Source organism: Molossus molossus, unplaced genomic scaffold (assembly GCF_014108415.1).
Source record: "Molossus molossus isolate mMolMol1 unplaced genomic scaffold, mMolMol1.p scaffold_m16_p_11, whole genome shotgun sequence".
NCBI classification, from domain to species: domain Eukaryota; kingdom Metazoa; phylum Chordata; class Mammalia; order Chiroptera; family Molossidae; genus Molossus; species Molossus molossus.
In genome coordinates, this window is record NW_023425346.1 from 52,681,430 (window position 1) to 52,707,392 (window position 25,963).

At 38.7% G+C, this 25,963-nt stretch overlaps 2 protein-coding genes across 3 annotated transcripts in view; one reads left to right on the forward strand and one right to left on the reverse strand.

Annotated features, from left to right (window-relative positions):
• FLACC1 (flagellum associated containing coiled-coil domains 1) overlaps positions 1–18,757 on the forward strand; it is a 54,563-nt gene extending 35,806 nt beyond the window's left edge. The window contains exons 14-17 of the mRNA XM_036254248.1: positions 2,462–2,551; positions 2,668–2,777; positions 3,459–3,616; positions 18,732–18,757. Coding sequence (XP_036110141.1) covers positions 2,462–2,551; positions 2,668–2,777; positions 3,459–3,585 — 327 coding nt within the window. The 3' untranslated portion in view covers positions 3,586–3,616; positions 18,732–18,757. The remainder of the gene's footprint in view (positions 1–2,461; positions 2,552–2,667; positions 2,778–3,458; positions 3,617–18,731) is intronic.
• Positions 14,172–25,963, reverse strand: part of CASP8 (caspase 8) — a 42,751-nt gene continuing 30,959 nt past the window's right edge. For both annotated transcript variants that reach the window (XM_036254247.1, XM_036254246.1), the window contains 2 exons: positions 15,945–16,446; positions 14,172–14,724 (listed from right to left, as the gene is read on the reverse strand). In XM_036254247.1, coding sequence (XP_036110140.1) covers positions 14,589–14,724; positions 15,945–16,446 — 638 coding nt within the window. In that variant the 3' untranslated portion in view covers positions 14,172–14,588. The remainder of the gene's footprint in view (positions 14,725–15,944; positions 16,447–25,963) is intronic.

The window sequence follows — 25,963 nt, forward strand, 5'->3', positions numbered from 1 at the left end:
CTGAGTAGTCTACCCAATACTGTGTGTATTCAAAAGGGTTTTTCTTTCCTGGCTGATGGGAATATGAACTATTCCCAGTCCCGTGTTGGTTCTGGGGATTGTTCCACCTACTCCATGCTGCTGGTTCTTTCCCCCAAACTCAACTCCTTTGATCTCTTCCCCTCCTCATACCACTCCAATGGTGCTGGACATCTTGCTGTTTCTTTAACAGGCCATGACACTCCCACTTTGGAGTCTTTGTACTTGATTTGCTCTCTTCCTGGAAAGTTCTTTACCAGATATCCACATGGCTAACTTCCTTACCTCCTTCCAGTCTTCACTCAAATGCCACCTTCTCAGGGGCCACTCAGTAACCTGCCTGACACTGTCTCTTCCCTATTTTTTTTTTCTTTTTTTATCCTCACCTGAGGACATTTTTGAATTTTTTGTTCAGATAGAGCAGGAGGGAGAGACAGGAACAGAAAGAGAGAGAGAAACATCGATGTGAAAGGGACACATCAAGTGGCTGCCACCCGCACGACCCAACCAGGGCTGGGGACAAACTGCAACCGACGTACTTGCCCTTAGCGGGAACCGAACCTGGGTTTCTCTGGACCGCAGACTGACGCTCTAACCGCTGAGCCGAACCGGCCAGGGCCCTGTTTTATTTTTCTACGCAGACTTATAACCATCTAACCTGATAAACTCAATGAAAGCGAAGATTTTTGTCTGTTTTCTTTACTACTAATCTTCAGTTTCTGAAATAGTGACTGGCAGATAACAGACATTCAGTAAATAGTAACTAATTTTTTGAATGAATAAATAAATGAAAAAAATACAAAATGACCTGCTTTTTACAATGCAGTTGCAGTAAATTATGGTACCTTTCAAGTTTATGCAGAGTGGGAGGTTGCTTATTACACGGGAAGAGCTATGAGGATGGGAAGAGTTAAGTGAGGCTGACACCTGAAAGCAGATTCCCTTCTGGTTCATTTTTGTAGTCTCTTCATCATCTCTCTAAAATAGATCCCACACTTATCCTTCCCATCACATATGCTGAGTCCTCCACCTGCATCCTTGTTTTGTTTTGTTTTTAAATCCTCACCCAAATATTTTTCCATTGATTTTCAGATGGAGTGGAAGGGAGGGAGGGAAAGAGAGAGAGAAGCATTGATGTGAGAGAGACATATCAATTGGTAGTCTTCCACATGACCCTGACCAGGGCAGGGGATTGAACCACAACCTAGATATGTGCCCTTGACCAGAATCAAACTGGATACTCTTTGGTCCATGGGCCAATGCTGTAACTGCTGAGCCACACTGACCAGGGCTGTCTTTGGTTTGTTTTAATTTACTATTGTAATTATTTTGTTTATTTTTATTTATTTATATTTTTCTCACTAGAAAGTGTCCTTATAAGAGTAGTAGGAGCCCTGGCCAGTTTGGTTCAGCGGTTAGAGCGTTGGCCCGCAGACCGGAGAGTTCTGGGTTTGGTTCCCGCTAAGGGCACGTACCTTGGTTGCAGTTTGTCCCCGGCCCTGGTTGAGGTCGTGTGGGTGGCGGCCACTTGATGTGTCTCTCTCACATCGATGTTTCTCTCTCTCTTCCTCCCTCTCTCTCTCCTGCTCTATCTGAAGATAAATGCAAAACTGTCCTTGGGTGAGGATAAAATAAATTTAAAAAATAAATAAATAAAATGTTTTAAAAAAAGAAAGAGTAGTAGGAATTATATTTGTCTTGTTCATCATAATATTCCTAGTGCCTAGTACAGAAGTAGGTTTTTTTTCTAATTAAGAGACAATTTTTTTAGAGCAGGATTAAATTTACAAAAAAATTAAGTAGAAAGTAGAGATTTCCCATACACTCGCCACCCCTACACAACTTCTATTATTAATATATTGCATTGGTGTAGTATGTTTGTTACAGCTGATAAACTAATATTAGTACATAATTTTTAACTAAGGTTTGTAGTTTACATTAGGGTTCATTCTCTATTTTGTACATTCTGTAGGTTTTGTCAAATGCATCATGCCATATACTCACCACTGCAGTATCATACAGAATAATTTCTCTAACCTAAAAATCTTCTGTTCTCCACTTATATATCTCTGGCTTCCCCTCCCAACCCATAGTAACCACTGATATTTTTACTATCTCTAAATTTGCCTTTTCCAGAATGTCGTAAAGTTGGGATCCATAGTAGATATTAAATAAATACTTGCTTAATGAATGAAGGATTGGTAGCTGTTGTGACAGCCCATGTGAGCTCTGGTGAGAGCTGGCTCTGGGGCAGAGACAGATTGCAGAGGAGAGGGTACAGATGGGTGAGACACAGAGGATGTAGAATTAACAGGGCATAGTGACTGACTGGTGTAGGAGAAGGAGTAAAGTTGATACTTCACATTCTAGTCCAGGTACCTGGAGAAGAGAAAAAATGGGGGGATACCATCATGATATCCCGAAACAATTTCTTCTTACACAGATCATGGAGGAAGAGTTGTATGCACAAGCTACTATACTAGAATCACTCAACACAACCCTCTACCAAACCCAGATGGAACTCCAGAGAGAGGTGAGTCCTGACTGGAGTGGGCATGGGAGTTGGGGGAGGGTCCCAGGTCTCTGTGCAGCTCTGCCATATAGCTCTGGTTTGGGAAAGATAGCTATGAAAATGTATATGTCTTTCAGAAAGCAGTGGTGGGAAATCTGGAGAAAACACTCCACACCAAACTTGCCGAATGTGAAGAGAAGTTTAAATACACCATACTGCTCCTGACAGAAGAAAACATTCATCTGAGGTGTGAATGAGGCACAAAAACATGGCTGACGTATCATTAGGAAGTGGGAGGAAGTTTGGGTGAGGGATAGGTGAAGAACCCAAGCATTCCCTAATGAAGTCAAGGCACAGGCAGTTTCAGAAGGAGGATATTCGCTGTGAGCCTGTCCACGGAATTTACCTGCTGTAGTCAAACAGTTCATTTGAAATGGTGCTAGAAATATGTCTAGACTCCTCTCCCTTACGTATGTCTTAGTTTTTATGCAAAGTGACACATGAGATTTATCTGAGAATATCTAAATGTATTCAGTTTTGTGAGTGAAGATTATTTTTAAATCCATCTCCCTCGAGAGTTTAGGTGTTAATGGTTTACTGTTAGATGCAGCTGCATTGTGTTCCTGTGGAAATCAACTTCAGGCCAGAAGTTATACTGCTACCTAAAGATGCATCTTAAATCGCTAAAATAAACTTTGGTGAATACTTTAACAAAGGGAAGTTATTCATTGTGTTGATTTAGTGGGAAATTCCTCATCTGGGCATTTGGTCACCCAAATATCATATCTCGCTAAATTCAAAACCACTGCAGGTAATGAGTGGGACTCCCCCCAGTGAGAGAAAGAAACCACGTTCCTATCTCCCTGGATAGCCTAAACTACTTTCTACTCCTTGAGTCTATAGCAATACATTTTCTCTTTCTTTATAGACAAAAAATAAATGCCAAGAATGAAGGAATTTATGAAGAACAATCTGGAAGATCAACCTGTGTTACTATTTATGAGGACGATTCTGAGACTTTAGAAGACGGTAACAACAAAAAACAAGAATTATGAGCAGAAAAGTTGTTCTCCATAATTGGAGATGGTAGGAACACTATCTCTGTAAGCCTAGAGATCTCCTGTAAGGTTTTCTTAAGAAATGCATATGATGAATTTGGGTTGCCTTGATTCTACTTTTTTCTTTTCACAATTTGCTTTCTTCTGAGTGGTTGGGGATGTTTGAATTCTGATCTCAATTACATAGATATTTCATGACTCTTCATTAAAAAGTGATGTTCTGTATGCCTAGAGTAGAGCTTTCTCTGGGTGTACTATTTTCTCTCCTACCTTTACACATTTCATTATGAAGACACTGATCTGAAAATTTTCTTCCTATTAAATGCTGATTATATTTTGGACTGTACCTTTGGTCCCCCTGGGGCATTTAGCTAGCAACAAAGAATTTATTGGTTTGATTTAAAAAACGTTTCTTTTTTTTACGTGTCCCCACTCTCCCTCCTCTCAATCATGTTCCCTAACCTATGATTTAGGAAGAGTTTCTGATGATTTTTGCCACCTTCTCTAAACCATTGCTAGAATTCAAATGCCTACAAGGGCTGGACATGAGGAAAACAATCCCACAAACACAATGATAATTGGTAATTGGCAGCAAGGGCAACAGAAGGGATTAGGGGCAGCGAGAGAACCCATTCCATTGCTGCCATGTAGAACTTGGCGTGGGGTCAATGTGATCGAATATTCTGTTTTTTCAAAAAAAAAAAAGGTTTCTGGTTTTTATATGACATCTCCAAATTTTTTAATATGAACAACAAATTTTAAAAATATAGCTGTGTGAGCCAACATCGGGAGGCTCAAGTAAAACATATCTGTGATCCAAACATTTTCCACCTGTGAGATGCCATTGGCAAAAAACAAAACAAGTAAAACACCTCCAAAAAACAGTAAGATTAAATTTTATTTTATTAAAAAATATTTTTTGCCCTGGCCAGTTGAGCTCAGCGGTTGAGCATCGGCCTGCAGACCAGAGAGTCCTGGGTTTGTTTTACACTAGGGCATGTATCACAAAAAATATAAAAATTTTTTTTTCTTTATTTTTTTTACTTATTTATTTTTGTTACAGATGTTTCATTTTTGTCCCCATTAACACCCTCCTCCCCCTCCCTCCCCTCTCTGTTCCCAGCTTTGTTGTCCATGTCCATTAGTTATGTGTACATGCATATAAGTTCCATGGTTTATCTCTCCCTTCCCCACCCCCATCTGGGGATTGTCAGTCTGTACCCTACTTCCATGTTTCTGGGACTACCCCATTCCTCAGACTGTTATGTTCATTATATTCCAGAAACAAGTGAGATCATGTGATATTTGCCTTTGTCTGCTTGGCTTGTTTCACTTAGGATAACACTTTCCAGGTCCCGCCATGTCGTCTTGAAGGATAAGAGATCTTTCTTTCTTACAGCTGCATAGTACTCCATTGTGTATATGTACCACAGCTTTTTTTTTTTTTTAATGAAAATATAATTATTTATTTTTTTTCTTATTCTTTTTTTATTAATTAATTAATTTATTTTTCTTACAGATGTTTCTCCTTTCCCCCCCACTGATTTCCCCCTCTTTCTCCCTTCCCGCCCTGTCCCCAGTTTTGTTGTCCATATCCATTGTTCATGCATATATGCATGTAAGTTCTGTGGTTTATCTCTGCCCCACCACCTCCTCTTCTGGGGATTGTCAATCTGTACCCCACTTCCATGTCTCTGGGACTACCCCATTTCTCAGACTGTTATGTTCATTATATTCCACAAATAAGTGAGATCATATGATACTTGTCTTTCTCTGCTTGGCTTGTTTTGCTTAGGATAATACTTTCCAGGTCCCTCCATGATGTCTCAAAGGATAAGAGATCTTTCTTACAGCTACATAGTACTTCATTGTGTATATGTACCATGGCTTTTTTATTCATTCATCTACTGATGGACATTTGGGCTGTTTCCAGATCTTAGCTATTGTAAACAGTGCTGCTATGAACATGGGGGTGCATATGTTCTTTCTGATTGGTGTTTCAGGCTTCTGAGGGTATATTCCTAGAAGTGGAATCATTGGGTCAAATGAAAATTCAATTTTTAATTTTTTGAGGTAACTCCATAGTGTTTTCCATAGAGGCTGCACCAGTCTGCATTCCCACCAGCAGTGTACTAGGGTCCACTTTTCTCCACATGCTCGTCAACACTTGTTTGATGATTTGTGGATGGCGGTCATTCTGACAGGTGTGAGGTGATACCTCATTGTTGTTTTAATTTGCATCTCTGATGATTAGTGATGTTGAGCATTTCTTCACATATCTCTTAGCTATTTGTATGTCCTGTTTGGAGAGGTATCTATTTAGTTCCTCTGCCCATTTTTTAATTGGGTTCTTTGTCTTCCTTTTGTTGAGTTATATGAGCACTCTATATATATTGGAAATTAACCCCTTATCTGATATATCATTGGCAATTATGCTCTCCCATAGAGTGGGTTGCCTTTCCATTTTGATGATTGTATCTTTTGCTGTGCAGAAGCTTTTGAGTTTGATGTAGTCCCATGTGTTCATTTTCTCCTCGTTTCTGTTGCCTTAGGTGATGTATCAGTGAAAATTCTGCTGCGTATGATTTCTGAAATTTGTTGCCTACAGTTTCTTCTAGAATTTTTATGGATTCACGAGTCACATTTAAGTCTTTTATCCATTTTGAGTTTATTCTTGTGTATGGTATAATTTGATGGTCTAGTTTCATTTTTTTGCATGTAGCTGTCCAATTTTCCCAACACCATTTATTAAAGAGGCTGTCTTTACTCCACTGTATGCTCTTGCCACCTTTGTCAAATATCTATTGAGCATATTGCCTTGGGTCCATTTCTGGGTTCTCTGTTCTGTTCCACTGATCTATATGCCTGTTCTTGTGCCAGTACCAGGCTGTTTTGATTACAGTGGCTTTGTAGTATAACCTGAAATTTGGTAATGTGATCCCTCCTACTTTGTTCTTCCTTTTCAAGATTGCTATGGCTATTTGAAGTCTTTTTTGGTTCTATATGAACTTTTAAAGCATTTGTTCTAGTTCTGTGATGTATGTCATTGGTATTTTGATGGGGATTGCATTGAATCTATAGATTGCTTTGGGTAATATGGCCATTTTAATGATGCTAATTCTTCCAATCCATGAACTAGGTATGGGCTTCCACTTTTTTTATATCTTTCTCAATTTCTTTTTTCAATGACCTGTAATTTTCTGCAAATAGGTCCTTTATATCTTTGGTTAAGTTTATTCCTAGGTATCTTTTTTTTTTTTTTTTTTTTTTTTGCTGTGATGGTAAATGAGATTGTTTTTTTATTTTCTCTTTCTGTGAGTTCATCATTGGTGTATAAGAGTGCCATTGATTTCTTGACGTTAATTTTGTATCCTGCTACTTTGCCAAATTCATTTATTAAGTCTAGTAAATTTTTGATGGAGTCTTTGGGGTTTTCTATGTATAGTATCATGTCATCTGCAAATAATGACAGTTTCACTTCCTCCTTTCCAATTTGGATTCCTTTTATTTTTTCTTCCTGTCTGATTGCTGTGGCTAAGACTTCCAGTACTATGTTAAATAAGAGTGGCAAAAGTGGGCATCCTTGTCTTGTTCCTGTTCTTAAGGGAAATGCTTTTAATTTTTGCCCATTGAGTATGATGTTGGCTGTAGGTCTTTCATATATGGCCTTTATTATGTTGAGATATGATCCCTCTATTCCCAGATTGCTGAGCGTTTTTTATCAGAAATGGGTTCTGGATATTGTTGAATGCTTTTTCAGCATCTATTGATATGATCATATGGTTTTTATATTTCATTTTGTTTATGTGGTGTATCACATTTATTGATTTGTGAATATTGTACCAGCCTTGCATCCCTGGGATGAATCCCATTTGGTCATGGCGAATAATTTTTTTGATGTACTGCTGGATTCGATTTGCTAGTTTTTTGTTCAGATTTTGGCATCTATGTTCATCAGGAATATTGGTCTGTAGTTTTCTTTCTTTGTAGTGTCTTTTTCTGGTTTTAGAATTAGAATTATGCTGGCCTCATAGAATGTGTTTGGAAGTCGTCCTTCTTCTTGAATTTTTTGAAATAGTTTGAGGAGAATGGGTATTAGTTCTTCTTTGAATGTTCAGTAAAATTCCCCCGTGAAGCTGTCCGGGCCTGGGTTTTTGTTTGCTGGGAGAGTCTTGATACATCTTCAGTTTCTTTTGTTGTTATTGGTCTGTTCAAGTTTTCTATCTCTTCCTGATCCAGTTTTGGGAGACTATGTGTTTCTAGAAATTTGTCCTTTTTGGTTAGATTGTCGAATTTATTCGTATAATTCTTCATAATATCTGTTAACAATCCTTTGTATTTCTGTGGTGTCAGTTATTATTTCTCCTCTTTCATTTCTGATTTTGTATATTTGGGTTCTCTCTCTTTGTTTCTTGGTGAGTGTAGCTAGCAGTCCATCAATCTTGTTTATCTTTTCAAAGAACAAGCTCTTTGTTTCATTGATCCTTTGAATTATTTATTTATTTATTTTTGGTCTCCATGTCATTTATTTCTGCTCTGATCTTTACTATTTCCTTCCTTCTATTGCTCTGGGGTTTTCTTTCTGTTTGCTTTCTAGTTCTTTAAGTTGTGAGGTTAAAGAGTCAATTAAAAATTTTTCTTGTTTCTTGATGTAGGCCTGTAGTGCTATGAACTTCCCTCTCAGAACTGCTTTTGCTGCATCCCATAGATTTTGTGTTGTTATGTGTTCATTTTCATTGGTTTCCAGAAAGTTTTTAATTTCTTCCTTGATTTCCTTGGTGACCTATTCGTTGTTTAATAACATGCTATTTAGCCTCCATGTGTTGAAATGTCTTTGCATGTTCTTGTTGCAATTGATTTCTAGTTTCATGCCATTGTGATCTGAGAAGATGCTTGATATGATTTCAATCTTCTCGAACTTGTAGAGATTTAGTTTGTGTCCTATCATGTGGTCTATCTTTGAGAATGTCCCATGTGCACTTGAGAAGAATGTGAATTCTGTAGTTTTGAGGTGTAATTCTCTGTAGATATCTATTAAATCCATTTGGTCTAGTGCTTTATTTAGATTCTCTGTTTCCTTGCTAATTTTTTGCCTAGAGGATCTATCCAGTGCTGTCAACGGGATGTTGAAGTCCGCTGCTATGATTGTATTGCTATCGATTTCTCCTTGGAAGTCCTCCAGAAGATTTTTAATATATTTTGGTGCTCTTATATTGGGTATATATATGTTTATCAAGGTTATATCTTCCTGTTGGATAGATCCTTTCAATATTATGTAGTGGCCTTCTTTGTCTCTAGTTATGGTCTTCATTTTGAAATCTACTTTATCAGATATGAGTATTGCTACCCCAGCTTTTTTTATCTGTTTGCTTGAAAGATTTTTTTCCATCCCTTTACTTTCAACCTATGTGAGTCTTTTGTTGTGAGGTGGGTTTCTTGTAAACAACATATGTGTGAGTCATGCTTTCTTATTCAATCAACTACTTCGTGTCTTTTTATGGGAGCATTCAATCCATTTACATTTAAAGTGATTATTGATATGGACTTATTTATTGCCATTTTTGTTTAGTGTGGTTCTATTTTTCTTCCTATTTCTCCTGCTAATTACAGCAGTCCTTTTAACATTTCTTGCAGTGCTGGTTTGGTGCTAATGTATTCCTTTAGCCTTTTTTGTCTGGGAAGCTCTTTATTTGACCTTCTATTTTAAATGATAGCCTTTCTGGGTAGAGTAGTCTTGGTTTCAAATCCTTGTTTTTCATGACCTTGATTACATCATGCCTCTCCCTTCTGGCCTGTAGTGTTTCTGTTGAGAAGTCAGCTGAGAGCCTTATGGGGTTTCCTTTGTAGGTAACCTGTTGCTTATCTCTTTCTGCCTTTAGGATTCTCTCTGTCTTTAATTATTGGCATTTTAATTACTATGTGTCTTGGTGTGGGCCTGTTTGGGTTCTTCTTACTTGGGGCTCTCTGTGCTTATTGAACTTGAATGCCTTCTTTCTTCACCAAGTTAGGAAAGTTTTCTGTCACTATTTCTTCAAATATATTATCTAACCCTTGCCCATTTTCTTCCTCTTTGGGGACTCCTATGATGCAAATGTTATTACATTTCCAGTTGTCCCACAGTTCTCTTAAGCTGTCTTCCTGTTTTGTAAGTGTTTTTTTTTTTTTTGGTTTTTTGATTGGTTGATATTTTTCTACCCTGTCTTCTAATTCACTGATCCGGTCCTCTGCTTCCTCTACTCTGCTGTTTAGTCCTTCCAATGTGCTCTTAATTTCTGCTATTTCATTCTTCATTTCCACTTGGTTGGTTTTTAATGTTTCTATATCTTTACTCATGGTGCTGATGTCCTTACTCATGCTGTTGAGCTTCCTCATGATAATGGCTCTGAACGTCACCTCTGATAATTTGCTTAGCTGCATTTCATTGATCTCATCTTCAATAGAGTTGTCTTGTTCTTTCATTTGGGATTTGTTTCTTCGTTTCACCATTTTGGCTATCTCCTTGGGTTTTGGAGCTTGCCAAATTTTCCCCATGGGTGTTGGTGTTCTGCTCTTTGTGGTTCCCTTTACTGGGTTTGGATGAGCCTGGGTGGGCTCACGTTAAACACCACTATCAAGTCTTACTTTTCTGGGTAGATTTGCAAGCCCAGGAAAGGTTCAGTTATCCTCTAGCTTTTTCCTGGTGACTAGTAGTCTCAGTTACTCAGTGCCTTGGAACGTAGCCCTGGTGTTCTGCATAAGAGGATTTCCAGAGGGTGGAATAGATGCTGGTTGTTAATGAGCTTCAATGTTTATTTCTTTGCCTCACCTGGGAAAGGCTGAATCTTTGAAGGGGGGTGCTTCTGCTTTTCTCCACAGCTCTGGGAAGGAGCACACTGGCCACCGTTTTATGTGGCTGCAACTCAGCATAAACTCTGAGTGCCCTCCAAATTCCAGGTGTCCCCACGGAGTTCCAGCCCACTCTGTCCTCCCTCTGCTGTAGCCCCCAGGTGAGTGGCTGTAGGTATTTTAGCATTCTGTCCTGGCTCTCTGCACTGTGGAGCGGGCTTGGTCTTTATTCCCCAAGGTTGCTGCTCACAGCTAAGACTGCTGCTGTCTGTGGGCTGCTAGCCCGGCACCCTCTCATGCCTCCGCAGATCCTACCATGTCCCTGGTTATATGGTCCTGTCCTGCTTCTTTTCTGTTGCTTTTTTCTGAGGATTTGTTATTATTTTAGTTGTAATTCCTGTTTGGTCCTGGGAGATCGTCTGCGTAGCTTCTATTCACTCTGCCTCCATTTTTCACATTCTCCACGCCTATCTTGTGTGCAGCTGAGTCGCACTGGCCTTCCTGGTGCCCCAGCACCCTGCAGGTCTCGCGGGTAACTGGATCACACAGTCCCTTTGGGGACCCAGCTCTATGCCTATGTTATGGGCTGCTGGGTTGCACAGGGCTCTCTGGTGCTTCAGCACCCCACAGGCCCCATGGGTAACTAGATTGCACAGTCCCTGCTGGGTTGCACAGGCCTCTCTGGTGTTTCAACACCCTGCAGGTCCTGGGGTAACTAGATCACACAGTCTCTGCTGGATCGCACAGGCCTCTCTGTTGCCCCTGCACCCTGCAGGCCCCGCGGGCGGGCAGCTGGATCGCACCTGTCTCTCTTGAGCTCAGGCTTCCTACTGTTCTTGTGAGCTACTGGACCACACAGGCCTCTTTGGAGCCCCAGGTCCCGCCACTGGCAGCTGGGAAGTGCTGCTGCCCCATGGGGCTCAACTCCTGCTCAACTTTTGTTGTAGTTTTTGTGGATGGATCTCAGTTGCTGGTCTGTCCTTCTGTTGCCTGGGAATGGATGTCTGCTCCCCAGCCTCTGTTGCTGGGGGTATATCTCGACTCTGATGGGGCTGCTACTATGGGGGATGGTGCTGGGCTCCGGGCTGTCTGCGTCTCCAGCACCTTGAGAGCTCCACTACTGTGCACTGGTCTGTGTTGACACAGAGTGTCCACTGGTCTGATGGTGCCAGGTGCACTGGTGGGCTCAGGTAGCTGGGCCCTAGGTGCTCCCACTGCCTCCCCCAGGGAAGACCTTCCAAAATGGTGGGACCTCCTCGCAGCACAGGGAGAAGCTCCCTGAAGGGCTGCTTACCACCGACTGCTCCCGTCCACAGCACAGGAACCTTCTGCTCAGCGTCTCTGCACTGCTTAGGTTTGATCATCCACCTTCACATCCACTCATACTCTCTCACACACTCACTCACTCTCTCGAGAACACACCCACCCTCCCTTCAGTCCTGCCTGCCGCCATCTTTTTCATACCACAGCTTTTTTTATCCATTCATCTACTGATGGACATTTGGGCTGTTTCCAGATCTTAGCTATTGTAAATAGGGCTGCTATGAACATGGGGGTACATATATTCCTTCTGATTAGTGTTTCAGGCTTCTTAGGGTATATTCCTAGAAGTGGAATCATTGGGTCAAATGAAAATTCAATTTTTAATTTTTTGAGGTAACTCCATAGTGTTTTCCATAGAGGCTGCACCAGTCTGCATTCCCACCAGCAGTGTACTAGAGTTCCCTTTTCTCCACACCCTCGCCAACAGTTGTTGTTTGATGATTTGTGGATGGCGGCCATTCTGACAGGTGTGAGGTGATACCTCATTGTTGTTTTAATTTGCATCTCTCTGATCAGATTAGTGATTTTGAGCACTTCTTCAATGTCTCTTGGCCATTTGTATGTCCTATTTGGAGAGGTGTCTATTTAGCTCCTCTGCCCATTTTTAATTGGTTCTTTGTCTTTTTTTGTTGTTGAGTTGTATGAGTACTCTATGTATTTTGGAAATTAACCCCTTATCTGATATATCATTGGCAATTATGCTCTCCCATACAGTGGGTTCCCTTTCCATTTTGACAGTTGTTTCTTTTGCTGTGAAGAAGCTTTTGAGTTTGATGTAGTCCCATGTGATTATTTTTTCTTTTGTTTCTGTTGCCTTAGGTGATGTATCAGTGAAAATTCTGCTGCATATGATGTCTGAAATGTTGTTACCTACATTTTCTTCTAGGATTTTTATGAATTCACGAGTCACATTTAACTCTTTTATCCATTTTGAGTTTATTTTTGTGTATGGTGTAAGTTGATGGTTAGTTTTATTTTTTTGCATGTAGCTGTCCAATTTCCCCAACATCATTTATTAAAGAAGCTGTCTTTACTCCATTGTATGCTTTTGCCACCTTCATTGACTATTAATTGAGCATAATGTTTTGGGTCAATTTCTGGGAAATTTTTTTTCTTTATTGATTTTTAGAGAAAGGAAGAAAGAGGGAGAGGGAGATAGAAACATTGATGAGAGAGAACATTGATTGGCTGACTGCTGCTTGTCCCTGGGGATCGGGCCCACAACCTGGGCATGTGCCCTGACTGGGAATTGAACCAGCGACCTCTTGGTGCATGGGTCAATGCTCAGCCACTAAGCCACACTGGCTGGGCTACTTTATTTTATTTTATTTATTCATTTATTTTGCATTTATCTTCAGATAGAGTGAGAGGGAGAGAGGGAGGGAGAAAGGGAGGAAGAGAAAGAGAAACATCGATGTGAGAGAGATACATTGAGTGGTTGCCACCCACACGACCCCAGGGACAAACTGCAACTGAGGTACGTACCCTTAGTGGGAACCGAACCTGGGTCTTTCTGGTCCATGGGCCAACGCTTTAACTGCTGAGCCAAACCAGTCAGGGCAGATTAAATTATATTTTATTAGAAATACTTTTGAAAAACTATTTTTTTTTAATCTTGAATTTTAAAAATGACATGATTACTAAATATGTCAAATGAAATGTAGAAAGCAGCCCTGGCTGATTTGGCTCAGCGGTTGGAGCGTCAGCCCATGGACCAGAATGACCTGGGTTCAGTTCCCACTAAGAGCACGTACCTCAGTTACAGTTTGTCCTGGCTCCGGTTGGGGTCTTGTGGCTGGCAACCAATTGATGTGTCTGTCTCACATCAATGTTTCTCCCTCTCTCTTCCTGCCTCTCTCCCTCCCACGCTATCTGAAGATAAATGTGAAAATGTCCGCAAGTGAGGATAAAATAAATAAATAAATAAAAGAAATATAGAGAGCAATTATAAATTTAAAGCATGAAAAAAGCACAGCAATGCTAGCAAAAAAAGCAAATCAAATGTGCACAGAAGCATGCATATACTATAACAGCACTAATACAAAAGGCTGAAACAGATTATAACAGATTTGTAAAAACATTTTTGATTTTTAAAAACTTTTAATATAAAAAATAATATTTTCCAATTATATTTTAGAGGAACTTGCTGTGGAATTTAGGGAATATTATTCATTTTGAATGCAAATTTCATTTTGAATGAAAACCAGATAGACACTCTGACTCTGTTTTATTTAATTTTATTTTTCTACTGTTAATTTACCCTATATTTACTTAATTAGCAGAAAAGCCAAAGAGCCTGGCAAAAGAAAAAAGAAAATTTTTGCTCTAGTTATTTATAGAATATTGTACAGGATGACTTGGAAAGAGAGAGACTGAAAGTACAAAACAAAACAAAAATACTTAAAATTTTGAAGGGAATTAAATTAAGTGATTCTGTTGAAAACAGATGCATTATGTGTGAAATACATTCTGCCACTTTTCGAACCATTATGGTCTCACCTTTTATTTAAACTTAACTATACTTTTGTATATACTATAGGTTTTAAAAACTTTTTTATCAAATTAAAAAATACAATTAAAATAATGGCTATAAGTATCTAGCTATTGTTACAAAGCCAGAGATTTTAGGCTTGAATTTGATAAAAAATTAAGTTATATTGACTTTCATTCTCTCTCCTTTCTGACATCAAAAACAAAACCACCACCACCACCACCCCAACAAAAACAACAAAACTGGGTGGGGGGGGGAAGAATAGCAGCATCTTATTAAATTAAGCATAGTGTTATGCAAGTAAATGAAACACTAAAGTAAAGTTTCAATGTAAAAAATTAAACATAGTGTTTTTTATACATCAAATAAGAGGGAAGAAGAGCTTTTTCCTCAGAGTGAAAGTAGGTTGGGGCATCTGCTTCCCCATATTTTTCTTGTCATCCTTATTGCTCACTTCAAAGTTGACCTCAGTAAGGATGGTGAGAATATCGTCACCCCTGAAAAACATAACATAGTGTTGTGACCATTTGTGAGGGAAAAACAACTGGTAAACCCATTCACCTGCTGTGTTTATGGTAGTTATTTCTCTCAAAACATCAGGCATTTGAAATAAAAAGTTGCTAAACCAAGACCTACCACACTTTCAAGTAAAGGAGTTGTCTCAGAGCTTAATAACTTATCTTTGGTTCACTCAGGATCTCTATAGACTATCAGAAACCTCGGTTTTAACATCATATTTGGTTTCTTTCCCTCCCAATCTGTTTGCACCTCACTCTACTCCATGTACAGTTACTTGCCCCCATATTCACCTCAATGACCCCTGACATCCTCTGCCTCACATTGAAATTGCTTCTGTGGATTCATCTATGATGCAATCAAACTTCAAGTCAGTGAAAATTGAATGTCTCCTGCAGTCACCTCACCCCTTTCTCCCCAGCCTCACTAATCAGTTCAATTGAGCAACCTGTTTATTTGCCTCTGCAAATAGTCCCCTGAACCTTGCAAGATTCATGGTCTGAATCTCAAAATGAAAACATAGTGTTAATGTTATGGTTTACTCCTTTATCTACCATGGAAAATTCTCACTCTTCATACACTTAGAACGTAATAATGCTGAACTAGAAGGAAACTGCAGAAGATTCCTTGTTATCATCTGTTAGTTGTGTGTGCATTTGGGTGAACTGTGACATATAATACCATCATTTAACTAAAGGAAACAAAGGATATTTAAATGAGGAAAGGCTGTTTTCCTACATTTTGTGGCTTTAGATCAGGCCAAAGGAGTAAAACTATAAAGGGTTTCTACTCTGTGGTATTTATCTCTCACAATACACCAAGAGGGTTTGAGGTTGGTTAGCTATTATGGAACTTTTTACAGAATTGGAGGATGTTAAACATTGAAACAGGTTACTGCCTTTTTGGAAGACTTCTTAGAAGTTTTATAGTTGAGTTGGCACAGTCATGTTTCTGCCTAAATACAGAGCTAGCTGGACTATGTCACTTCACCATCCTTCCTAATGATATGATACCCTGATTGTCCTTTCTGGTGCTAAGAAAAGGAAACCCTGCAGAAAGTATCTCAGTTTTTTCTATCTATGACTAAAGCTGTTAAGACTTGTTCTCTTTCCCACTTTGCAACTGACATGGGAAGTGCAGCTATGTGATCCACAGCTAGACATTTATAGACGAATGAAGGGTTTGACTAGGCAAGACTTACCTAGGACACCTTTCTTTCAGGCTCTGGCACAGTGACTGGATATACCAGGTCCCCTCCAAAGGGTTTCGGTAGGAAACACAGTTGTTCACAGTGGCCATCCCCAGCAGAAAGTCAGCCTCATCTGGGATATATTTTTTCTGATATGATGAGTCCATTTCTAAATAGGCTTCCTTCTCTTCCGAGTCAGTCTCAACAGCTATACCCTTCTGGTAGTTATCCCCTTGACAAGCCTGGATAAAAAAAATTTTGGGCTTGCCTACAAGAGAAGGGCACTTTAAACCGGTGAAGTAAGAGGTCAGCTCATAGATGGGGGCTTCCTGCCCATCAGAGCCATAGATGATGCCCTTGTCTCCATGGGAAAGGATGCAGCAGATGAAGCAGTCTTTGTCGTTGTGGTCAATGCTTTGGTATTTTTTCAGAACTTCACAGATTTCCTTTGCTGTAGAGTCTTTGTAAGGCACTATCTCAAAATGAAGCTTACTAAAGGTGGTGCACAAAGCATCTGAAAAGGAAATACAAAAGGTCATATTACACTACAGTAATACCCAGACCACAGCCCAGAGCTAAAGAAAGCATTGATCAGATATTAATTTGAACCAGAACTTAAGAACAAGACCCTCTGTATTGGTGGCTGGATTCTATAGGTTTCTAATATTTACTTCCACCAGCTGAAAAAATTTCCCAGTCTTGAAACAAACAAAAAAGGAGAGTGCTATTGTTGGCCTGTTGTCATATCTCAACTATTCTATAAGATGAGTAAGCAATTATTTAGACTTATTACCAAACCAATCTAAAAAATAATTGTATTACTTACATAATCAGACAACAAAAAACAAAGAAATTTTGAACAAAAGATCCATACTTATTTTATTCTGAATACTCTCAAAATTGTCAAAATATATGCATGTTTAAAAAGTCAAGTAGAACTACGAAATAAGCCAGTCAGAAAAAGACAAGTATCACATAATCTCACTTATTTGTGGAATATAGTGAACAAAATAAGCTGATGAACAAAATAGACCCAAAGACATAAAAGTAGAGATCAGACTGACAAACCAGAGGAGGGGGGTGGTAGAGGGAGGAGATAAACCAAAGAACTTATATGCATATATGCCTAACCAATGGACATAGACAACAATATTGTGAAGGGGGGTGTGGGAGCAGGGAGGAGGGTGTCAATGGAGGGGAAAAGTAGAAATATCTGTAACAAAAATTAATTAATTAAAAAGTAAAATAAGCCCTGGCCAGTTTGGCTCAGCGGTTAGAGCGTCGGCCTGCGGTCTGGAGAGACCCGGGTTCGGTTCCCGCTAAGGGCACGTACTTCGGTTGCAGTTTGTCCCCGGCCCTGGTTGGTCGTGCGGATGGCAGCCACTCGATGTGTCCCTTCACATCGATGTTTCTCTCTCTCTCTCTCTCCCACTCTATCTGTACGAAAAATGGAAAAATGTCCTCGGGTGAGGATAAGAAAAAAAAAAGTAAAATAAAATAAAAAGAACAGAATGAATAGAAAACAAACATATGATAGGGTAGATCAATAAATCTATTGGTTCTGCAAAAACTGGTAAAAAAAAAAAATTGGCAAGCCTTTGCCAAGACTGATTTTAAAAAAAATCATAGGCAATCAAAATTAGGAATGAAAATAAAAATTAACAATGAAGAGGCAGTTAAATGGCAGTTAAATGTATGAATTCTAGAGCCAGACTAGCCGGTTTGAATTGTAACTCTAGATTTTCTAGCTGTGTGACCCTGGAAGAACTACCAAACCTCTCAATGCCTCAATTTCCTCATGTGTAAAACGAGATAACAATAGTGCCTATCTTTTAAAGTTGTTATAAGGAGTAAATGAATTAGTATTTGGCAAGTGCTTAGACTATTGCCTGGCACGTAGTAGGCACTACAAAATAAAATAAAAAATTTTAAGTCAAGTAGAATTAAAGACCTATTACAAAAAAACAACAACAACCTATCCACTCTCTACCCAGTCATGTTCCATGAAGGCAACCACTTTCAACTTTTAACTCCTTTTTTTATGTTGTTATTAGGCTCCATTTTGTAATAAATTGGGATATCTTGCTATTTATTTATTGATAAATTTTAGACTTTTGTATTGAAAACTGTTATGGGTGATGAGACTTTGATGCTCTTATACAATTGTTTACAATTTTTAGTTGAATTATTAGTAATGTTCAAATACTATTTAACATAATATTATTTAATTATGCTCTTTCTTTTTTTAAATTGTTGATACTATTATAGATGTCCCTCATTTTCCCTACCTTTGACCCCCTTCCAGTCCCCTCAACCCCAACTTTCACCACACTGTTTTCTGTATTTGTGGGCTATGCATATATGTTCTTTGGCTAATCTCTTCACCTTCTTTCATTCAATCCCCCCCCCCCCTTCTGACTTCTGTCAGTATGTTCCATGTATCCATGCCTCTGGTTCTATTTTGTTCATCAGTTTAATTTGACTGGCTTAATTCACTTAGTATAGTAATCTCCAGGTCCATCCAGGATGTCGCAAAGAGTAAGAGTTCCTTTTTTTTTTTTTTTTACAGCTGTGTAGTATACCATTATGTAAATGTACCCCAGCTTTTTTATCCACTTATCTACTGACAGGCACTTGGGCTGTTTCCAGATCTTAGCTATTGTAAATAGAGCTGCTATAAACATAGGGGTACATATATTCTTTATGATTCTTAGGGTATATTCCTAAAAGTAGGATCATTGGGTCAAAAAGAAGTTTTATTTTAAATATTCTAAGGTGTCTCCATACTCTTTTCCACAGTGGCTGCACCAGTCTGCATTCCCACCAGCAGTGTACTAGGGTTCCCTTTTCTCTACATCCTTGCCAGCACTTGTCATTTCTTGATTTATTGATGGTAGCCATTCTGGTATGTGTGAGGTAATATCTCATTGTAGTTTTGTTGTTGTTGTTGTTGTTTTCCTTTATTGATTTTAGAGAGAGAGGAAGGGAGAGTGACAGATAGAAACATCGATGAGAGAGAACATCAATTGGCCTCCTCCTGAATGCCCCCCATTGGGGATTTGGCCCACAACCTGGGCATGTGTCCTGATGGGGAATCGAACCAGTGACCTCTTGGTGCATCGGTCAACACTCAACCACTGAGCCACACTGGCCGGACTCGTAGTTTTAATTTGTATCTCTCTGATGATTAGTGACATTGAGCATTTTTTCATGTGTCTTATAATGTCCTCTTTGGAGAAGTGTCTATTCAGGTCCTTTGCCCATTTTTTTTTGTTTTTTGTTTTTTTTTCCTCACCCGAGGACACCTTTCCATCCTTTGCACAGACAGAGTGGGAGGGAGAGAGAGGAAGAGAGAGAGAGGGAAACATCGATGTGAAAGGGACACATCGAGTGGCTGCCACCCGCACGACCAACCAGGGCCGGGGACAAACTGCAACCAAAGTACATGCCCCTAGCGGGAACTGAACCCGGGTCTCTCCGGACCGCAGGCGGACGCTCTAACCGCTGAGCCAAACTGGCCAGGGCCCTTTGCCCATTTTAAATTGGATTGTTTGTCTTCTGGTGTTGTGTTGTATAAGTTCTTTATATTTTGGAAATTAACACTTATCAGACGTATCATTGGAAAATATGTTCTCCCATACAGTGGGTTCCCTTTTCATTTTGTTGATGGTTTCTTTTGCTGTGCAGAGCTTTTGTTTGATGTAGTCCCATTTGTTTATTTTTTGCCCTTGCCTTAGGAGATATATTGGAAAAAATATTGCTACAAGAGATATCTGAGATTTTACTGCCTATGTTTTCTTCTAGGATTTTTATGGTTTTGCAACTTACATTTAAGTCTTTAATCCATTTTGAGTTTATACTTATGTATGGTGTAAGTTGGTGGTCTAGTTTCATTTTTTTTTTTTTTGCATGTACTTGTCCAATTTCCCAACACCATTTATTGAAGAGACTGTCATTTCTCCATTGTATGCTCTTGCCTCCTTTGTCAAATATTAATTGACCATAAAGGCATGGGTTGATTTCTGGGTTTTCTGTTCTGTTTCATTGATCTATATGCCTGTTCTTATGCGAGTACCAGGCTGTTTTGATTACAGTGGCTTTGTAGTATAGTTTGATATCTGGTATTGTGATACCTCTAATTTTGTTCTTCTTTCTCAAGATTGCTGAGGCTATTCAAGATCTTTTTGTGGTTCCATATAAATTTTTGGAATATTTATTCCAGATCTGTGAAATATACCATTGGTATTTCAATAGGAATTGCATTGAATCTATAGATTGGACATTAAAATGCTGTTAATTTTTATAATCCATTAACACATTATATACTTTCACTTGTTTATATCTTCCTCAATTTCTTTCTTCAATGTCCTATAGTTTTCTGAGTACAAGTCTTTTACCTCATTGGTTAAATTTATTCCTAAATACCTTAGGTTTCTTATTGCAATAGTAAATAGGATTATTTTCATAATTTCTCTTTCTGATAGCTCATTATTAGTGGTGCATAAAAATACCACCAATTTCTGGATATTAATTTTGTATCCTACTATTTTGCCAAATTCATGTATTAGATATAGTAAATTTTTTGGTGGACTCTTTAGGGTTTTCTATCTACAATATCATGTCATCTGTGAATAATGACAGTTTTGCTCCTCCTGTCCAATTTGGATGCCTTTTATTTCTTCTCCTTGTCTGATCGCTGTGGCTAGGACTTCCAGTACTATGTTGAATAAGAACAGTGAAAACCCACAACTCTGTCCTGTCCCTGATCTGAAAGGAAATGCTCTTAGTTTTTGCCCATTGAGTATAATGTTGGCCGTAGATATTTCACATGTGGCTTTTATGTTGAGATACAATCCCTCTATTCCTACTTTGCTGAGAGTTTTTATCATAAAAGGGTGTTAGATTTTATTAAATTTTTTTCTGTATCTATATAATTATGTGATTTTTATCTTTCATTTTGTTTACATGATGTGTCACATTTATTGATTTGCAAATATTGTACCAGCCTTGCATCCCTGGAATAAATCTCACTTGGTCATTTTTAATGTATCGCTGGATTCGATTTGCTAATATTTTCTTAAGAATTTTAACATCTATGTTCATCAGGTATCTTGGCTTTCATATTCTTTCTTGTAGTGTCTTTATTTTGTTTTTGAATTAGAATAATGCTGGCCTCATAAAAAAAACTTGGACGTCTTCTCTTCTCTTGACTTTTTTGGAATAGTTTGAGGATAAGTGTTAGTTATTCTCTGAATATTTGGTAAAATTTGCCTGCGATGTTATTCGTTTCAGGACTTTCATTTGCTGGAAGGTTTTGTTTGTTTGTTTGTTTTATCACTGCTTCAATTTTATAGTTGTTGTTGGCCTATTCAGGTTTTCTGATTCTTCCTGATTCAGTTTTGAAAGATTGTATGTTTCTAGGAATTTTTTCATTTCACCCAGGTTGTTCAGTTTGTTGCCATATAGATATGCATAGTATTTTCTTACAATTCTTTGTATTTCTGTGATGTCAGTTGTTACTTCGCCTCTTTCATTGCTGATTTTATTTATTTAGGTCCTCTGTCTTTGTTTCTTGCTGAGTCTGGTTAAAAGTTCATCAACCTTTTTTTTTATCATTTCAAAGAACCAGCTATTGGTTTCAGTAATCCTTTGTATTTTTTTTTTCTGTCTATATTTCATTTCTTTCCATTCTCATCTTTATTATGTCCTTCCTTCTACTTACTCTGGGATTTTCTTTTGTTTTTCTAGTTCTTTTAGGTGTAGGGTTAGATTGTTTATTTGAGATTTTTCTTGTTTCTTAAGGTAGGTCTGTAATGCTATGAAATTACCTCTCAGGACTGCTTTTGCTGTGTCCCATAGATTTTGTGTTGTTGTGTGTTCATTTTCATTTGTTTCCAGGTAATTTTTCATTTCTTCCTTGATCTCATTGATAACCCATTCATTGTTTAATAACATGCTATTTAGCCTTCATGTGTTTGAGGGTTTTTTTTAATCTTCACCCAAGGATATTTTTCCATTATTTTCAGACAGAGTGGGAGGGAGGGAGAGAGAGAGAAAGAGAAACATCAATGTGAGACAGACACATCAATTTTCTGCCTCCTGCACAACCCCTACCCGGGCCAGGGACCAAATTGCAACCGAGGTATGTGCCCTTGACCAGAATCAAACCCACGACTCTTTGGTCTGTAGACTGATGCTCTAACTGCTGAACCAAACCAGCCAGGGATGTTTTTGAGGTTTGTTTTAATTGTACTTGAACTTTAGTTTCATGCCATTGTGATCTGAGACAATGTGTGATATGATTTTAACCTTCTGAATTTGTTAAGACTTATTTTCTGTCCTAACATGGTCTATCTTTGAGAACGTTCCATGTGCACTTGAGAAGAATGTATATTCTGGTGCTTTAAATATCAAATCCATCTAATTTAGTGTGTCATTTATGGTTGCTGTTTTCTTGTTGATTTTTTTGTCTGGAAAATCTATTCAGTGATGACACTGGGGTGTTCAAGTTCCCTTCTATAACTGTATTGTTGATCTCTCCCTTAAAGTTTACCAAGCGTATTTAGGTGTTCCTATATTGGATGCATATATGTTAACTAGGGTTATATCCTCTTGTTGGATTGATCCTTTCAGTATTATGTAGTGATCATCTTTGTCTCTTGTTATGGCCTTTGTTTTAAAGTCTATTTTGTTAGATATTAGTATTGCTATTCCAGCTTTTTGTTTGTTTCCATCTATATGGAATATTTTCTCCATCCCTTCATTTTCAGCCTTTGTGAATCTTTTGCTTCAAGGTAGATCTCTTGCATATATATATGGGTCATGTTTTTCTATCCATTCAGCTATCATATATCTTTTGATTGGAACATTTAATATATTTATATTTAAGGTTATTATTGATAGGTACTTATTTATTGCCATTTTTTCTTTTATACCTATGTACTATCCTCTCACTATTTCTTCTTCTTAAAGCAGTCCTTTTAACATTTCTTGCCATGTTGGTTTGGTGGCAATGGACTTCTTTATTTTGCCTTCAATTTTAAATGATAGCCTTGCCGCCCTGGCTAGTTTGGCTCAGCAGTTGGAGCATAGGCCTGCGGACTGGAGAGTCCAGGTTCGGTTTCTGCTAGGGGCACATACCAAAAAAATAAATAAATAAATAAATAAATAAATAAATAAATAAATAAATAAATAAAAGATAGCCTTGCTGGATAGAGTAGTCTTGGTTTCAGATCCCTACTTTTCATAACTTTGAGTACTTCATGCCAATCCTTTCTGGCTTGATGTGTTTCTGTTGAGAAATCAACTGACAACCTTATGGGAACTCCTTTGTAGGTAAATAACTATCTCTCTTTTGCTGCCTGTAACATTCTCTATTTGTGTTTAACTTTTGCCATTTTAAGTATGATGTGTCTTGGTGTGGGTATCTTAGTGTTCATCTAGTTTGTACCGCTGTGCTTCCTGAATTTGTGTGACTTTTTTCTTTACCAACTTAGGGAAGTTTTCTGTCATTATTACTCCAAACAGGTTATCTATTCCTTGCTCACTTTATTTTCTTTGTGCTACCCCTATGATGCAGATATTGTTACGTTTCATATTGTCCCTAAATTCCCTTAAACTATCCTCATTCTTTTTTTTTTTTTTTTTTTTTTTTGCTACTCTGATCGTTCCTTTTTTTAATACTTTGTCTTCCAAATTACTGATTCGATCCTCTGTTTCATCCAGACTACTTTTTATTCCCTCCAGTGTATTCTTGATGATGTTCTTAATTTCCAACTGGTTATTTTTTGTGGTTTCTATGTCCTTTATCATTCTGTGGTAGTTCTCACTAAGGTCCTTGAGCATCCTTATAACCATTACTTTGAACTCTATTTCTGATAAATTGCTTGCCTCTATTTCATTTAGCTGTTTTTCTGGAGATTCCTTCTGTTCTTTCATTTGGGGGCCTATTTCTTTGTCTCCCCGTTTTGTCTGTCTCCTTGTGTTTGTTTCTATGTGCTAGATAGAACTACCATGACTCCTAGTCTTTGTGCAATGGCCTTATATAGTAGCTGTCCTGTAGGACCCAGTGGTGCAGTCTTCTTGATCTCCTGAGCTTGGTGCTCTAGGCATGTCTCTTGTGTGGGTTATGTGGGCCCTCCTGTTGTAATTGAGTCTTGATTGTTTTGGCCCATTCATGGGTGGGATCAACCCTCAGGTGACTGTGAGGCTCAACCCTGACTGTGAGGCTCAACCCTGACCACAGTGTACAAGCTGCTATACAGGTGCTAACAAAACAAAACAAAAAATGTAACAAAAAAACAACAAAATATGAGAAAAGATCAATTAAAAAATAAGAAGAAAAGGGGAAAAGAATGAGAAAACAAAAATAAAAAGAATAAACAACTAAGAGAAAAGAATATAAAAATTAAAAAGGAGAAATAACAAAGAATAAGAAAAATAGAAATAAAAGAATAAGAAAAAATAAAAGAACAAATAGAATAAGAAATGGGAAAAGTATATAAAAGAAAAAAGTAGAGTTTGCTTCACTATAGTTTAGTGCCTGCTGTGCTCTCCCTTTGGATATACTGTTTGTGAAAATTGTTGGATCCTGCTCTGATATTCTCTGAAGCTGGCCACTTGGTGTGTTGGTTCAGGGCCTGTTGGGGGAAACTCAGTTGCAAGCCAATGTCAGACGCTGTCTATTCTTTACCTTCAGAAACCTGTTTGAAGCTATAAGTGATACACAGTTTGTGGCTGCCTCTGCTGGGCTTGGCTGCTTATGGGAAGGACCAAGCTGTGCTACAAGGCTTGCTTTTACCAGTACAGGCCCCACAGGCAGGTTAGCAAGCTTCTCAAGGCACCACAGGGTTCACCTCCATCTGCCTCCACCTGCCAGCTGGCTATTAGAGTTAGTCACTGAAAAGGTTCAGTCATAGAAAGAACTCTGGTAGAACTAGAAATATGGGGTTATTGGATTTTCTGTGAGATGGAGGTGTAATTCAGACTTCAGGGAAGATGATGGGTGTGATCCCAACCCCAGAGTCACAAGTCTGAGTCTGTCCCAGATTTTTCCCTGACCTCTGCAGGGCAGAGCCCCTAGTAGTTAGGTGCAGGGGAGTGAGAGTCCTCCAGAGCCCAGAGGTTGAGTCTGCCAGAAGCCAGGAGGGTGTTTCTATTGGGTCTACTGTGAGAGGGAAGTCTCAGTCTGGTTCACTGGAAAATGGGGGGAATGGTCCTACCCCAAAGCCAGTCACTGACACTTCCTGAGTCTGCCCAGATTCCTACAACCTGGCCAATGCTGCTGACTCTTCAGTAGGGCTTAAGATTTACAGAGTGGATCTGGCTGGTGTGGCTCAGTGGTTGAGCATTGACCCATGCATCAAGAGGTTGCCGGTTTGATTCCTGGCCAGGACACATGCCCAGATTGTGGGCCCAACCCCCAGTGCGGGGCATGCAGGAGGCGGCCAGTCAATATTCTCTCTCATCGATGTTTCTATCTCTCTCTCCTTTTCACTTCCTCTCTCTCTAAAATCAATAAAAGAAAAAAAAATTTTTTTTAAAGATTCACAGGGTGGGGTGAGAGGGGTGGGTTAATAGCTTTTCCCCACACCAAGACACATCATCATCAAAATGCCAAAGGTTAAAGACAAAGAGAGAATCTTAAAATTAGCAAGAGAAAAGCAGTTCATTAACTACAAAGGAGCTCCCATAAGACTGTCAGCTGATTTCTCAAAAGAAATTTTGCAGGCCAGAAAGGAGTGGCAAGAGATATTAAAGGTGATGAAAAGCAATGACCTAGAACCAAGATTACTCTATCCTGTAAAGCTATCATTTAGAATCAATGGACGTATCAAGAGTTTCCCAAACAAGAAAAAACTAAAGGAGTTCATCACCACCAAACTAGTATTATATGAAATGTTGAAGGGTCTTCTTGAAGGAGAAATAAAAATATGAACAACAAAGTGGCAATTAATACATATCTATCAACAATTAAATCTACAAACAAAATGAGCAAGCAGAACAGAAACAGACTCATAGATACAGAGAAC